Below are 18440 nucleotides of genomic sequence, written 5' to 3'. Positions count from 1 at the left end.
AATTGTTTTGGAATTTATCTGCTTGACATTTGCTAATTTAGTTGTTATAACATTTGGTACTTTGGTGCTTATGTCATACATCCAAAAATAACATGTTTACGTTCTTTTTTGTCCACGTCATTATCACTCTATCTATATAAAAAAAAACTATCTCTATCGAATGATGTGGTGGTAACCAAAAATCACTTGCGTTGGTGACCAAAATAAATCACCTTACTTTTTTTTATTGTGTTTCGTAGCATTATCAATATCTGTGGCAAAAACTATATGCATGTCTATTCTTAAATGATAACTCATATTTTGCTATAAGCACAAATAAATTTTATGTGAAAAACCAACTTTAGAAAAATGTTAATTCAACCAAGTAGGCGTTTGAATAATCACACTACTAGCAAGAGTTCTTCTTTTTTAACTTGAAAAGTGATTTTTTTTACTTCTTAAGGGTCTGTTTGTTACGGATTAAAATAAAAGGTATTTTGACATAAAATAATTTAGAGATTATTTTTTAGAGATTTTATGAAAAATCAGAATCTATCTTGCGTTTGCTTACCCTTATAAAAATCACTTTTTTAAAAAAATAATTTAGTTTGTTTGGATATACAGCTATATAAAAGCGATTTTTTTGTTACAAAATTAGTTCAATCTTTAGATCCATATTTTTTCTCTCTTCTAAAAAAACAAAAACCTATTTTTTGAGAAGCTGCTCTCAACAACTTCTCATTTGAAGTTGTTTTTAGATTTTTTTTAGTTTCTAATTTTTTTTAAAAATCTGTAACAAACAGATGCAATATTTTTAAAAGTGATTATTTTCTTAAAAAAGTGATTTTTTCCTAAAAAAAGCTATAACAAACGGGCTCTAAAAAGACTATAACAAATAGACTCATAAACTACTAGGTAACTTTTTTTTTTTCCTTATTTTTTCTCTTCATAATAATCTTAGTTTGTTTTCCATTAATTGTTTGGATACAACTATATAAAATGAATTATCTTATTTAAAATTGCTTTAATATTTTGATTCTTATTTTGGGAAATTTTTTAGATTCTATTTTTTGTCACAAATTGTAACAATTAGATGCACACTCTTAAATGTGATTTTTTTGATTTCTTAAAAAGCCTATAACAAATAGACTCATAAATTTGATTTCTTAAAAAGCCTATAACAAATAGACTCATAAAAATAGAATCTAAACCTTTTTTTTTTCTCTTCATAATAATCTTAGTTTGTTTTCCACTGATTTTCCTATTTTGTTGACCTACCCTAATCTATTGTTTGTTTTTGTTAACTAACTTTTTCTAGATATGTGGCACTTTATGCCAAACTAATCCACTGCCTCTCTCTATATAAGTAAGGTCAAATATATATACTTATAAAATCTCCTACTTTTACCGTTCTTCATATATTTCCTATACTATTTACTCACTATTGTTTCTACTACTTGGAAAGCTTTCTAAATAACTTGCAATTGTCAAGTCGTACTACTTCCTCTTTTTTCCTCTATAATAATCCATCTGACTTGCCCATTAAGGTATGTCGGAACTTGCTACATCAAAAACTACAGCGAAATTGCCTAATGTTGATTCTTCTAATATTTATCGTACGGGTGATGGCAAAATTAAGAAATTGGGATCTGGGAGGTTTATTCTGAATGGTGGCAGAGTAACACACTATGAAATTAGCAAACAAACAGTCGAGAACACTACCGTGCAATCTGAAGTTGCAGCAACTTCTTCAATATTACCAGGTTTTTTTATCTATATATCTATTGTTACTATTTTAACGTTAATGTTGACCATGTGTATGTCTGCTTCGCATTAATTTTAAGGGTGCGTATGGCCTAGCTTTTTTAGTTTATAAAAGCTACTTTTCACTTAATATTAAAAATAAGAACTTAAAAAAATAAATCTAAAGTCGTTTGGTGATTTTGATATGAAATAAATCATGAGTTAACAGGTTTGCCAAAGTTTAAATATAATATAATCATGAGCTAAAGTTTAAATCTGATCATTTCTAAGATAAGAACTGAATGTATTAAGATCGAGAGGGATAAGGATTTTGTAGAATTTAAGGAAGATGAGTAGCAAAGTGTTGTTACTCAGAGGAACACCATTATGGTTATCATTGTCGAAACTCCTACATAAGTTGTTACAGTTTCGTAGGTTGTCTTCAAAAACAAACTATTCCTCTCTTGAACCTCCGAATGTGTCTCATTTGGCAAAAACAGCTCATATCTCTCTTACCCCAACTGAGGTTTAAGAATTTTGCCCTCCATAAGAGCAGATACTGAAAACAATTTGCTTGAAAATACTCCTGAAACATTTGACCAAAGGGATGCCGTCAACACTTCCCTTCCAAGCTATGAAGAGCCTTACATTTAAGTTTCAAAGGTCCTAAATGTGGACTAAAGTTGCTTAAATGAATTATTTTAATAAAAAGTAACTCATAGCAGACTATTGTTCATCACATTTACTTTCTTCTTTATATGTGCTAGCGCTTATTCTGTATTTTCATTATGGATATATTAGTTCATGGACTCTACTAAAACAAATTTTGAAATACATTTCGTAGATAATTTTTTCAAACATTTTTTTTTGTTGAAGAAATTAAACACATGATTTTGTAATATATTTTATATTATATTCTATTATTATTATATGAGTATACTTTAGTATATCGTTGTTATATTTTAAATAAATATCATTTCCAATATGCAAAATATATAATAATACTATAGAATTCTTAAAAAAAAAAAATATTACTATAGAATTGTTGGTGCTTGGTTTCGAAGGGAATACCAAAAAAAAATAAAAAAATAGTCGCTTGACTTCAAAAGTTGAAAATTATTACCTTTTCTCGATCTTCTTGGTGCATTGTTTTCCTTCATTACAAACAAAAAAAAAAGTGCTTGATTCTTTAGAGCTTCTTTTTATTTATGTATGGCTGAACTTCTTTAGACCTTCTTTCTATGTCTATGTACATTGATTTTGCTTATTTATATTGTGTAGATCTTAATGAACCAATTTTTGAATATCAACCGTTAAATCCAGATGGTCCTGACTATGTGAATAATGACACAGACATGAATGATGACGGTACTTAATAATTTTATTTATATTCATTCATATCAAATCAAAGATTTTCATATTTCTCTATCGTATATGTTATACTTTTTAATGCCGTGTTGTATTTGTTTTCCATTAAATTCCAGCAAATGAATCTGAAGATGATGTTCATGATGACATGCACGAAGGTGAATTTATACCAGAAAACTTGGGTTCAGTTGCTGATCCAATGCAAGGTATACTGTTTTTTTTAAATTAACTTGATGTTTAATCAAGCTAAATATTTTTTTGTGGTTGTTATTCATTGCATTAGACTATTGGGACATTGGCGATCTTGCCTCAAAATGTGAGCAATGTGGAGCAATGATGTGGTATGATGAGCGAATTCAAAAACACTACAATCCCAAAAAACCAAGGTTTTCTTTATGTTGCATGGATGGCAAAGTTGAACTTCCTCAGTTAAAGCGTCCGCCCGATCTTTTAATGGATTTGTTTCATAAGAAAGATAAAAGAAGCAAATACTTTTTGGATCATATTAGATCTTTTAACATGATGTTCTCATTTACGTCTTTGGGCGGAAAGATCAACACTTCTATGAACGATGGCAATGCCCCACCAATGTTTATCATGAATGGAGAGAATTATCATCAAATGGGTAGTTTGCTGCCACAAGATGGTTCTCAACCAAAGTTTGCTCAGTTATATATATATGACACCAACAATGAAGTTGCAAATAGGATGTCGGTGGTCGGGTACAATCGTTAATCCTTTTTTTGTTATGCCTAATTAGCAATCATTAGGATATTTATATAAATATATTATGATATCTCTAATTTTTTTTTCAACGTTTTGTATAGCATGGATAAAGATGTTTCGTCTTTGAACTCATCCATCGTCGAAGACATAAAACAAACTCTTGACTCATGTAATCCATATGCACAAGCTTATAGGATGGTTCGCGACAAGCTTAGCACGAACGACATGCCTAATTTGAAATTGAGAATTTTAGGCAAGCGGGGACGTGACGGAAGGAGGTACAATGTTCCTACAGCATCCGAAGTTGCTGCTCTTATAGTTGGTGATTATGATGCTGCAGATTATGAAAGGGACATAATTGTCGAGCAGAAAACGGGTATCTTTAAACGTGTTTCAGTTCTAAATACTGCTTATCTTCCACTGCAATACCCATTACTGTTTCCAAGAGGAGAAGATGGATATCGAGATGACGTGTCTTTGAAAGAAAGATACAACAAACCGTCAAACAAAAGAAAAGAAGTGTCGATTAGAGAATTCTTTTCTTTCAGAATTCAACAAAGAGAAGTTGAGAGATCAACTTTACTGTACTCTAAAAGGTTGCTTCAGCAATTTTCAGTCGACGCATTTAGTATGATAGAGTCTTCGCGGTTGCGATATGCCAAGACACATCAGAAAGAGTTAAGAGCAGATATGTACAACTGTCTTGCTGATGCAGTACTCAGAGGAGAAACAAATCCTTCAACAGCAGGAAGGAGGATTATATTACCGTCAACTTTTACTGGTGGAGCACGTTATATGCTTCAAAACTATCAAGATGCTATGGCAATTTGTAGGTGGGCTGGATATCCAGATTTGTTCATCACATTTACTTGCAATCAAAAATGGCCCGAGTTGCAAAGAGTTGTAACTGGTATGGGACTCAAATATGAGGATAGGCCAGATTTAGTCTGTCGAGTTTTTAAGATTAAACTTGATCATATGATAAAGGATATAAAGAAAGGAAATTTGTTTGGAAAGGTTAAGGCAGGTATGAATATATATATAAGTTAACTATTGTATTCTTTATACCTTGCAGTCCATTTTCCGTTCTCTTATTTTTTTAGCACATGTTTCTCTTTTTAAATTATTGAATGGAAACCATTATTGATGTGTTCTATTTCGATTTTACAGTGATATACACAATTGAGTTTCAGAAACGTGGATTGCCTCATGCACACATCTTAATTTTCCTACATCCTCAATTTAAACATCCAAATCCTGATGGCATTGACAAGATAATATCTGCTGAACTACCTGATGAACAGGTTGAACCTGAGCTATTTAAAATTGTTTCCAGTTTTATGATCCATGGTCCTTGCGGAATACAAAACAAGAATTCTCCATGTATTGATGTTAATGGGAAGTGCACGAAATTTTTTCCAAAAAAATTTTGCGATAACACCACAGTCGATGCAGATGGATATCCTGTGTATAGAAGGAGGGATGATGGCAGGGTTATTAAAAAAGGTAATGCTTTCGTTCATAATGGATTCGTTGTCCCATATAACAAACATCTTTTGATGAAATACAATGCTCACATAAATGTTGAGTGGTGTAACCAATCCCGTTCCATAAAATACCTGTTCAAGTATATCAACAAAGGACATGACCGTATAACAGCTTCATTTTATAAAGGATCTCCTGATCAAGAACATAATGGGTTGGTTGACGAAATCAAGTTATATTATGATTGCGGATATTTGTCATCGTGTGAGGCATCATGGAGATTATTTGCTTTTCACATTAGTTACAGAGAACCATCAGTTGAAAGATTGTCTTTCCATTTGGAAAATGAACATTATGTTACCTTTCATGATCATGAGAGAATTGATAATGTTCTAGATAAAGAAAACTCAAAAAATTCCAAATTTTTGGCATGGATGGATGCCAATAAAAAATATCCTATGGCAAGAGAACTTACATATAATGAATTTCCTTCCAAATTTGTATGGAATGAAAAGAAAAAACATTGGAACCCAAGAAAAAGAGGATTTAAAATAGGAAGAATATATTTTGTTCATCCTGGTAGTGGTCAGTTATATTACTTGAGGACTTTGTTGAATTATTGTAAAGGTCCTACTTCTTTTGAAGATATAAAGACCGTTAACAATGTTGTCCTGAAGACATTTAAGGATGCTTGCTATGCAAGGGGGCTTATAAATGATGACAAAGAGCATGTTGATGTAATTAAAGAAGCAGCTCAGTGGGGCACAGGTAGTTTTCTAAGGATTTTATTTACAACTTTATTGCTGTCAAATGAAATTCCAAGTCCAGATTATGTTTGGATAAATACCTGGAAGTATTTAAGTGATGACATTTTATATAGGCAACGAAGACACCTGAAAATTCCAGGTATATTCAATTCTCATTATTTCTTTTGCTTCATTGTTTATAATATTGAATTTTACTATTATCATATTTAACTTATGTTTTCACTCTATATAACAGATTTGGTTTTGACTGAAGATGAATTGAAAAATTTAACTTTGGTGGAGATAGAAAAATTGTTGCGGAGAAGGAACAAAAGTCTAAAAAAATTTGAAACCATGCCTCAAGTAAACATGCCTTTGAATCCTGAATCTTACAATCAACTTATTTCTGACGAGCTTAACTATAATCATCGTGATCTAATTCTGGAGCACAAAAAATTAACTTCCACAATGACCGAAGAACAAAGGAGCATATACGACACAATCATGAGTTCAGTAGATGCGAACAACGGTGGTTTTTTCTTCATTGATGGGTATGGAGGAACCGGTAAAACCTTCATTTGGAGAGCGATATCTGCAGCAATTAGATCCAGAGGAGAAATTGTTTTGACGATAGCATCAAGTGGGATAGCAGCATTACTTATTCCAGGTGGCAGGACGGCACATTCTAGATTTGGCATACCCATGCAAATATTCGAGAATTCGACTTGCCCTATCAAGCCAGGGGATCCTTTAGCGCAACTAATCGTTGAGTCAAAACTAATTATTTGGGATGAAGCTCCGATGCTTCATAGGCATTGCTTTGAAGCAGTTGATAAGACTTTTAGGGATATACTTCGTGTCTCTAATCCTGGAAGTGAGGATATTCCTTTTGGAGGAAAAGTGGTCGTCTTGGGTGGTGATTTCAGGCAAATTCTTCCGGTCATTCCAAGAGCACCAAGACATGATGTTGTTGATGCTAGAATTAATTCATCGCGCCTTTGGAAACATTGTCGAGTCCTAAAATTGACCAAAAACATGAGGCTTCAAACTGGATCTTCATGTTCTGATGTCAATGAACTCAAAGAGTTCTCTGACTGGATTTTAAATGTTGGAGATGGAAATATTGGAGACAACAATGATGGGGAAACTGAAATTGAAATACCAGATGACATGTTGATCAAGAACTCAGGTGACCCAATTTCTTCAATTGTTAATAGCACATATCCATCACTTTTGGAGAATATGAGTGATATTTCATTTTTTCAAGATAGGGCAATTTTAGCACCTACCAATGATATTGTTGATTCACTGAACAATTACATTTTATCGATGATTCCTGGTGAGAAAAAAACATACTTAAGTGCTGATAGTCCGTCTGCACAGGATGAAAATATTAATGGTCCTGATCAGATTCTCACTCCAGAATTTTTGAACACCGTCAAATCCGCAGGTTTGCCAAACCATGAGTTAAATCTCAAGGTTGGAGTTCCAATTATGTTATTGAGAAATATTGATCAACCGTTAGGATTATGCAATGGTACACGCCTTATAATTACGCAAATGGGGAATTTCGTACTTGAGGCAAAGATAATATCAGGAAACAGTATTGGACAAAAGGTATATATCCCAAGATTGACTTTGTCTCCATCTCCATCTGATACAAAACTTCCTTTCACGTTTCAACGTAAACAATTTCCTATTATGGTCTCATTTGCAATGACTATCAATAAGAGTCAAGGACAAACTCTTAAAAATGTTGGAATATATCTTCCAAAACCCATATTTTCACACGGACAGTTATATGTTGCTCTTTCACGCGTTACTTCACGTGTTGGGCTGAAGATGCTGATTTGTGATGACGAAGGACGTGTCTCCAACAAAACTAATAATGTTGTCTACAAAGAAGTCTTTCAAAATTTAAGATAGGTAATTTACACATATACATATTCGTATATTATTTCTATTTGTTTATTGTTGCGTGCATCTAGCTATGTTTTTCAAAGCACTTTTATTTAAAATAATGCATTTCTTTCGAATTATATATATATATATATATATATATATTTGTTGTTGACAAAAAAGTCAAAACTTATCAACTAAATTTGTTTCACAAATTAACAATATGTTATGCATTTTTCTTATACTTTTTTTATATGGTTATATAATTTGTATTTCTCTTTATACCTTATGCCATTTAAAATAATCGTGTATAATCATACAAATTTATTTTATTTCAAGCCAGGTTGATCATCATCTTTATGATGAATTTTTGATTTGGAATCAGCAAAAGTCATGGACACTAAACTGAGTTTTACCGATTCAATTGTTGAGAATTGATACGACTTTATTATCCACAAATTTGTATATTATTACTCAAGACAAACTTATATTAGTAGTTGCATTTGGTTATTTTTATTTGTCTATCCGATGTGATAACGAGAATTCTAAATTACTTCAAGTTTTTATTGGTTTTATTTTGGACACGTTAATTCATGCTCACTTACAACTATTATTGTTTCATTTACGATTATCTTATTTATTAATCAATGTCATATCTAACTTCCCGTGCATTGCACGGGTCTAAATACTAGTTTTTTTTAAAAATTGTTTTGCAAGGAATTGAACCAACTACCCATAACAACACCTTAGAGCTTTTACCACTAGACCACTAACATTTTTATTGAAATATAGTTGCTTCTAAAATGGATATGTAATCTTAAAGGCCTTTTTTTTTTAAGCCACTAACACTCATTTTTATTGTGTTTATTTTCATGTTTGATTAATTTCACATAATTTAATTTATGACTTTTATTCCATGTTCATTTTTGTTGATTATTCCATGTTCATTTTTGTTGATGCAAACTAATGTTATAATTTTCTTTTTTGAGATTTTGCATGTCGATCGCTCTCAAACATCACTTAGTTTCATTGTTTCTATTACTTTGAATGTAACTCTAAAATTAATAATATAGTCACTTTGATGTTTATATAAGAAACTCTACAAAACCCGTACATCGTACGGGTTAAAGTCTAGTTTAAATAAAAGGAAACAATTGAATAAAAAAATCACGTCAAAAATACGTGTATACCCATTATATGTAAGATATACATACATTTTGACATAAATTAAATTAAAATATTATCAACATAAATCAGCATAAAATTTCCCGTCACGGGTTTCAAACTAGTTATAACCTAAACAGGTAAATATCAAGAAAATTATATGCAAATTAGAATATATTTTTTATACATATTTATGACGTGCTAAACTAATGCCTATCCCTCCTTCAAAAAAAAAAAAAAAACTAATGCCTATCCCATTATGACAATTCATTCCATTTAATGCTAAAAAGATATTTAGCTGCAACCTACTATGTAAACGTCAGTTCAAATCCCCTTAATTATTTAGCTAACATATAGCCATATATTTTGCTCCAAAAAAAACCATTTTTTTTTTTATCATGTAAGCAGAAACAGTAAAACAGCAACACTATTATTTAGTTTTCAACATACTTAATTGAACCTCACGTCCATGGATGATTCATGGCTGCACTTAAAGTTGTAGAGGGAAATTTAACTTATAATATAACATGAAGTACTGGTTTTTATTTTAGATAAAACGCATATAAGGATTCGTAATGTCCTTGCTTGGAGCAAGCTTATTCTGAACATTTCTTTTCCTGAATCAGCGTTTATTGATTTTTCCTACTAATTTTTTTTTTTTGGTACATACACGAAATGGCAAGGCCATTATAAACTCACACACACAAGTGGAGGTACCGAGGTTCGAACTCCGATCATGGCATCCGGCCTAACAATTTCGGCATTTTTGCCAGTTGAGCTAGGACTTGTGGATTCCTACTAATTAATTTTAAATAGCAATTACATAAAGATTCATTCCATTGCTACTAAATAATTTTGGCTAGGTTGTATACAGATTTGCGACATACAGAATTCAATCAAATAATTAAATTGCTCAATTGGATTATAACATAAAACAAAATTCATTCCATTGGATCATAAGACCTCTTATCAGTTTATGCTGCCTATTAATAGAAGTTACAATTAAGACTTCTTTTTAGCGACACAATATCATTGGCTTTAGACATCCAAACATATAAACAACTTCTAATATTAATGTTAAATAACATTGCAGGAAATTGTCCCAGTACTTGATTGTCCACACTCATAACCAATATTTGCCATGGATAATAACATTCAAAACTCTTACATTGATATATGTCCACCTTGATCTTTTATAGGTTCCACAAAACAATAAAGTGAACAAACCATAAAAAAAATTTACTTAGAAAATACGTGACCTGTTAGAGGTTGGTTCTTTGATTAGTTACAGTTAGGTCGATTCCTGCCATTCAACAAAGTTTCAAGCAATACCAAGTCTATTCCCTTAAGATGTGCTTAATAATACACATATCAATGTATCACCCACAATTAAATATTATCTATATAAAATATGATGATTACTTGTTTTATCTTTTAGGAATTCATGTTTACGATAAGTGCAAAATATGATGATTACTTAGAAAATATGGTGATTACTTAATAAAATATGATGATTACTTGTTTTATCTTTTAGGAGCTGTGAATGGTATTGCGGGCATCATAAGCCTTGAGGGTGCCTAAAAAACTCCCTATACCTTGACCTACTTTTGGTTGGATAAAGCCAAATGGTAAACCATGAACCTGGACCCAAAACTCTATGTGATTCAACGGGACAAAGTTCGGGACAGCACCGGGGGCAATACGAACCATGACGATATTAAAGTTATCATAAAGCCATGGACCTTCATCAAGGACGCGAGCAGCATCCACCTAGTGGTGGAATTGGAAAAGATAACGATGAGCCACATATTTGGTGATCGTGTGTAACACTCATACTAGACGTATCTAGAAAGTCTAGCATGTGCATTAATTTAGTATTGGATACATTAAAAGTTTACAACATAAAAACTTCGAATGAATTTCTTATACAACAAATGTGTTCGTACATTAAGATTACAACTCAACTTTTCCAAAATATAATAAAAGCATCCTTGAATTTCCATATCTTCTTGCAGCTGGTACAAACGAACACTTGCTGAAACATCCATCCGGCTACTAGCTTGCTAATCCATCCTGATATCAGAAACAAATAAGGATTGAGATGAGACATAATGTCTCAGTGAGTTCCAACTAATCCTAGGCTATAGGTAACCTTAAGGGAAACCTACGGTTACCCCGTGTCTACTTTACAACCTGACGGTTGAATATACTTGTGTGGGGACTTGCATACTTAGACGGTTGTGCATACTAGGGCCGTCTTAGAATCATCTTATCCTGTTATAGGCTTACTAACATCATACGTGTCATGGCGGTCGAGGGAACCTAAGACCACTATGCCAAGATATGGTAAACGCATCGAGGTCTACTTGAAACATGTTCATGACACGATCCTAAACCGGACGATTAGGGAAACCTAAGATCGTCATCGGCATCACATTCTTTACTTTGTACCAAACATAATCATGCATGAGTTCATTCGTAATCATAATCATAGTCATAACATACATAATCGCATATAAGTTCATTACTCATTATGTTAGCGTTGAACAAACATTATTATCTTGATTCATTTTATGGAGAGTCCACGGTGGAGTAACCCCGAGAACAATCCCATCATGACCGATGTACGTACATCAGACTCCCTCGGTGTCGTGCGGGTCCCTTACGGCTTGAACCGTTCCCCTTGAGTCGAGAACCTCCCGTATCCCCCTGACGTGGGTAACAAGAGACACGAACACCGACATGCGGTTATAAACTTAGTCTTGCGTACTCGGTGACATTCGGGTCCCTTACGTCTTGAATCGTTCTCATAATGAGAACCCCTTGTATCCCCCTGATGTGGATAACAAGAGACATGCCACCTACATTATATTAATCATGGTCATGTCGTTTACTTAGGTTAAACCTAGTCATGCAAACATGTTTACCTCGGAACCTTGATCGATCCGATTAGCGGTAAATACATACTTGTTCTTTCATAAACATGGTGGAGAGATATCTATCCTATCCACGACTCTATGCTTGCTACATCTATCTTAGTCATGTGCGAAGATAACATACTTCGCGCCTTATCACACTAGTGATTCTTGCTAACATGCTAGTTCTCGACTACTATGTCGAGGCTTTAGCTTTCCCCTTGCTTAAGGAATATCTTGCTACCCGATTCTTATCGTATTATCTTTCGTTTGCCATGCTTTACTATACTTGCCAAACACTTGCTTTACTTTTAAGAAAGATTTCTTACAAAGATTAACATCTAGGATCTTGGTTTGAGGGGTTTACTATTCTTAAAAAGACTGCACAAGAAAAACCGCTCGCGAGTCCCCGAAATGACCAAAGGCGAACAAAACAATGGGTTTCCCCACTGAGTTGCTCGCCTAGGCGAGTACACTTACTCGCCGTGGTGAGTGGTTGCTTGCTTAGGCGAGTTAGGAGGCGAGCAGACCTCCAGAACTGCCATTTTGCTCGCCTGGGCGAGTTATGACAGTCCAGCAACCTCAAAATTGATACTTTTGACATAAGAACCTCAAACCAAGCATCTCCAAGTGTTATATGACCCTAGGATCATTAGAAACCTGTAAAACATGAACTCAACAAGTATTCACAAGTCGAGCAAGCATGGCATACAAAGGGGGTAATAATTTCTATGTATAAACTCTAGATAAATATATGTTTTCTTGCAAGCATAAATCACATAATCCCAAGGGTGGGAACTATCTAAGGAACTCACATAAATAAGGCTGCACAAGACTCTCAAGCTCAAACTACCAAAACCCTAGCTCTTGGTTAATTGCTTTCTTTGATCATAACCTTCAAACTTGCTATTCTTTCTTGCAATCCAAGTACCATAGTTCTTGATTATGAAGAAACCCTAGCTTGAAGCATATTCCAACTTACCAACAAACAAGCCCTAACTCTTGCCTTCAAGGTGACTCCAAAGCTTCCACCCATTCCATAGTTGTTTCTTGCTTACTTTTCAATCCCAAGCAATAGACTCATCATAAAGCTTCTTGATCAAAACCAAACCCTAGTTCTTAAATCTTTTCTTGAGAATCTCTTGGTGAAGAGAAAGAGTAGTAATCACAACCCATGGCAAGTTTCCAATCACCACAAAACCTTGAAGGAAGCTTGCACAACACATATCTTCGTTTGGGAGAAGTTTTGAGAAAGATTGAGGAAGAGAAAGAGAGAAGGAGGGCGTGACTCTAGAGAGAAGGGAGAACAAAACCAACTTCAAAAAACCTAGAGAGAGAGAAAGTGAAAAGATTGTGAAGATATTTTGGCCCCAAAACATATAAATATCCCTTAATCGTGAAATTGCCAAAATGCCCTTGCCACAGGCGTATTTAAAACGACTCTAATACTTTTCCCGTATTAAACTGACATCTCATAAAATATTTACTTTTAACTTACTTTCCATGAATTAATTCCTCTGGCACGATTAACGGGTAATATACCGATACCGACAGGTGGGATATTACATCCTACCCCCTTAAAGAAATTTCGTCCTCGAAATTTAGAAACCATCTACCAATCTCTGAGACTAAACTTGTCTTTTTCGGTTTTCAGTTAATCAAAATCTGTTCATACTCACCCCAAAGGGTTTGAAACATACCTTCCCCATCAAACATGTAACTCATTCTTCTTTCTTAATCCACATATAAACGAATATGATTTCTTCATTCTTAATATCTTTATCGAAATCATAAAACTATCTTAGAACATCGTGATTGTTTCTTACCTTGCTTCATGTGGGTTGGTTATTTTGGATCCACATCTTAACTACTTAGCATAGCTACCAAATAAGTAACTCATCATTAACTGGAATCCTACCGGAAACCAGGTTTGCCCTGCAGTGATTTCTTGCATATAAAACATCTTATCATATGTATACATAATCTTTCTTACCGCACAATGAGTCTTATTCTCCTTACTTATGTTACTTATCTTGATGATTATACTAATCTCTTAACTCTTTCAAACTCTTCAAAAACCCTTCTAACTTTTCATCATCTCCTCGCACCCAAGACTATGGGTAACTCGTCTAACTTGGCATGTAGAAGCAAAATCCATTACGTCGATTCACCTGACAACTTATTAACCAGTTATTGTGGCTCACTTTCTCTTAAAACTTTCTACTAAGTCCATTTGCACTTGCATTGAACACTTTAGTACAAAACCGTGCATCCCGTATGATATTGGTATCACACGAACATTGCTATTTCCTCTTTAAAACTTTATCTTCATAATACTTACATACTTTCGAATACCGCTTCTTGTTAGTTAATAACGATACCTAATCTAGTACTTTGTTTCAAAAAATTTCTAAACTTTGGTACATAGGTTCTTGGAACGAACTTTTACTTGAAAAAAGAAAATCTCATTTTGAAACTAAGTTTGTAATGGTACCTCAGAACCACAGGTCGAGTCTCTAAATTTTATCAAAAAGGTTTTACAACTCGCCCCAAACTTGTCTATATCAAGTTGGTCCTGAAGTCTGTACATCTTAAGTGAGCTTGCTCACTTATGGCGCACCTCATTGGTTTCATCAATGTTTAATATCATACTTTTTTTTAAACAATTTCGTTCCCAAGTTCCTTAATACCAATCTTGACTTTAAGAAAATTATAATCATCGCTTGACACTATTCTAGAAAGTATCGTTATCATTCAACAAGTTTGGTATAGGAGGGTATGTACTTCATCGTACAATCTCATGATCCATATTCCTTTATCAAAGCACATGCTCTTCCAGACTAACCAATAGTTCTTCTGCACATCCGACGTCACCAATTAAGCAACCCGATTACTTCTTCTGTGATAACTCTAATCTTCTTTGTCTTGCTTGAGGGAAGATACATTCTTCACGAAGATTCTTACTACAACCTTTCATGTCCCATGGTCACCATCCACATCTTTACCAGTTAATTCCCGCGGTGCTACTCTGATTCCCACCGATTGGCTTTAACCAATACTCTAGTCCGTTGAGACGAGTGGACTTCGCTCTTTTTCTATTATTACATTACTATCTTCCTGAACTCTTCTCAAGGTATTCTTATGTCACAAACAAAACTATAACTTTGCGCTACTCTTTGCTTGTAAGATTGAATCTCAAGGTAGACTTTTCTCTTGAAATATAAATGCCCTGCTTACACTTATTCTCGAGAAAACTCCACTCATAGTATACATCTTTGATACTACATACTTACTATTTCTATGATTCGTCCCTCCGACTTCCCCTGGTAACTCACCTCACACCCGGACATTCCTTCCTTATGCATCTAACCTTGTACCTTCGTATTCTCGCATGTTATGTTTTGCCTGATCATACCATTGCTTGCTTGTTAGTTTTCCTTTTTAAAGAAAATTTCATAATCTAGCACACGGGTCATTGATGTTGATGATTTCCCATTATTTACACATAAAACTATACTAATCCTAGGCCCCAGTCGTTATTCTAAAATCACAGAACGAGTTGACAACACAGTCGTGCTATCAACCTTAGTTCTAACGAGTTTAGTCTACTCTAAGCGTGTCATAACGACCGGTACCTACAAAAATTTCTCTTTGAATTTCAAAAATATCAACTTCAATCACCCATATGCGCATGTCTTTCTAAAACCTTGTAAACTTTATGATTCAACATCCTAACAAGCCTTAGCAAGTTAATTAAGCAAAACGTAGGTTCGAGGGATACTCATAACTCCACAAAATCCTAGAACCTTGTGACTTCATATAACTCTTCACCTCTTTAACTTCTTTTCTTCATGTCTTCTCATGCGCGTTGTCCATTCTAAATACTGGAACCTCTAAACTCTTCATCTGAACTCCTCCTCGACCCTTGACACATTAACTTCCAAAGCTACCTTAACCATATCGATTTTCGTTAATAGTTGCTCATGCCTTTTCCTTTAAAAATCTTAGGATGTGATATGCATTCATTATTTGATGTCATAAAAGGTTTTTGTTGCTTATAGATGGTGAAGATAACTCTCCAATAGTTACTGCAAATCCTAGAGACGAACTAACAGTTTTCGGAAAAACCGGGAATTTCGCTATTGGCGAGTTTCTTCAGTTCACTTTCCTTAAAAATATACTTTAAATGAAAATTCTTATTTCTCGAGTAGTCCAATGCATATCATTCACTCCTATCTTCGTAAAATATTCTACAATATATGCACGGCAACCATCAACCTATTTCCAATACAGTTCTTGGCTCGTCGAAAATCAATGCCTTAGTCCTGACGACATAAACTTTCGCTTAAATCCTTAACTTCTCCTACTACGAGTAACTTGCCTTGTTGCGTTGTCGCTTAACGCACTTCCTGAACACTCGAATCTTGTCCACTCTGAAAATACAAGTCCATAACTTCCATCTCATAACGCTATCCTTGAGGGTTTACTAATTCCGTCAACAATGTCGACTCCTTTCTAACTTGTTGCCTTGCTCTTACGCTCCGGAATACAATTCCTTCCTATACAATAAATCTGTTCCAACAACAACTCTTACTGAAGCTTCAGATCATACTTAGACATTTCCAAACTCTTTACTTACGGGTATACAAAATATCTTTAACATCTTACCCCAACGCAGTCGGAACGTTCTTTCTTTCCAGTGCACCTTCATCACATACTTCATTCCTCCGGGGTCCTATTCAGCTCTCATGCATCTGTTCTAATCGTCGAATGTTAAATTGAGTTGATCAAGCTCAACTAACAATGGAAACTAGAACATTTACCCGGAACCCAATGGTCCCACTACCTTTGTTGTAACTTAATGACCCAAGGCATGATCTGAATCGACCTGCTCTGATACCAAATGTAACACCCATACTAGACGTATCTAGAAAGTCTAGCATGTGCATTAATTTAGTATTGGATACATTAAAAGTTTACAACACAAAAACTTCGAATGAATTTCGTATACAACAAATGTGTTCGTACATTAAGATTACAACTCAACTTTTCCAAAATATAATAAAAGCATCCTTGAATTTCCATACCTTCTTGCAGCTGGTACAAACGAACACTTGCTGAAACATCCATCTGGCTACTAGCTTGCTAATCCATCCTGATATCTGAAACAAATAAGGATTGGGATGAGACATAATGTCTCAGTGAGTTCCACCTAATCCTAGGCTATAGGTAACCTTAAGGGAAACCTACGGTTACCCCGTGTCTACTTTACAACCTGACGGTTGAATATACTTGTGTGGGGACTTGCATACTTAGACGGTTGTGCATACTAGGGCCGTCTTAGAATCATCTTATCCTATTATAGGCTTACTAACATCATACGTGTCATGGTGGTCGAAGGAACCTAAGACCACTATGCCAAGATATGGTAAACGCATCGAGGTCTACTTGAAACATGTTCATGACACGATCCTAAACCGGACGATTAGGGAAACCTAAGATCGTCATCGGCATCACATTCTTTACTTTGTACCTAACATAATCATGCATGAGTTCATTCGTAATCATAATCATAGTCATAACATACATAATCGCATATAAGTTCATTACTCATTATGTTAGCGTTGAACAAACATTATTATCTTGATTCATTTTATGGAGAGTCCCGGGTGGAGTAACCCCGAGAACAATCCCATCATGACCGATGTACGTACATCGGACTCCCTCGGTGTCGTGCGGGTCCCCTACGGCTTGAACCGTTCCCCTTGAGTCGAGAACCTCCCGTATCCCCCTGACGTGGATAACAAGAGACACGAACACCGACATGCGGTTATAAACTTACTCTTGCGTACTCGGTGACATGCGGGTCCCTTACGGCTTGAATCGTTCTCATAATGAGAACCCATGATGTGGATAACAAGAGACATTCCACCTACATTATATTAATCATGGTCATGTCGTTTACTTAGGTTAAACCTAGTCATGCTAACATGTTTACCTCGGAACCTTGATCGATCCGATTAGCGGTAAATACATACTTGTTCTTTCATAAACATGGTGGAGAGATATCTATCCTATCCACGACTCTATGCTTGCTATATCTATATTAGTCATGTGCGAAGATAACATACTTCGTGCCTTATCACACTAGTGATTCATGCTAACATGCTAGTTCTCGACTACTATGTCGAGGCTCTAGTTTTCCCCTTGCTTAACGAATATCTTGCTACCCGATTCTTATCGTATTATCTCTCGTTTACCACGCTTTACTATACTTTCCAAACACTTGCTTTACTTTTAAGAAAGATTTCTTACAAAGATTAACATCTAGGATCTTGGTTTGAGGGGTTTACTTTTCTTAAAAAGACTGCACAAGAAAAACCGCTCGCGAGTCCCCGAAACGACCAAAGGCGAA

At 34.6% G+C, this 18440-nt stretch overlaps 1 protein-coding gene and 1 pseudogene across 1 annotated transcript; both read left to right on the top strand.

The window, feature by feature from the left end:
• Positions 1-2071: 2071 nt before the first annotated feature.
• On the top strand, positions 2072-2403 carry LOC146904327 (glutamyl-tRNA(Gln) amidotransferase subunit C, chloroplastic/mitochondrial pseudogene; annotated as a pseudogene).
• Positions 2404-2969: 566 nt separating this feature from the next.
• Positions 2970-7973, top strand: LOC146904326 (uncharacterized). Its single transcript, XM_085728265.1, has 6 exons — positions 2970-3090; positions 3207-3296; positions 3374-3812; positions 3918-4843; positions 4987-6207; positions 6304-7973. Exons 1-6 carry the CDS (start codon positions 2970-2972, stop codon positions 7971-7973), a joined length of 4467 nt encoding a protein of 1488 aa, XP_085584391.1.
• The last annotated feature ends 10467 nt before the right edge of the window (positions 7974-18440 follow it).

This window comes from Medicago sativa, chromosome 7 (assembly GCF_051527215.1).
Source record: "Medicago sativa cultivar Bolivia chromosome 7, Bolivia_mono, whole genome shotgun sequence".
Taxonomy (NCBI): domain Eukaryota; kingdom Viridiplantae; phylum Streptophyta; class Magnoliopsida; order Fabales; family Fabaceae; genus Medicago; species Medicago sativa.
This window is presented reverse-complemented; position numbering and strand designations above follow the sequence as displayed.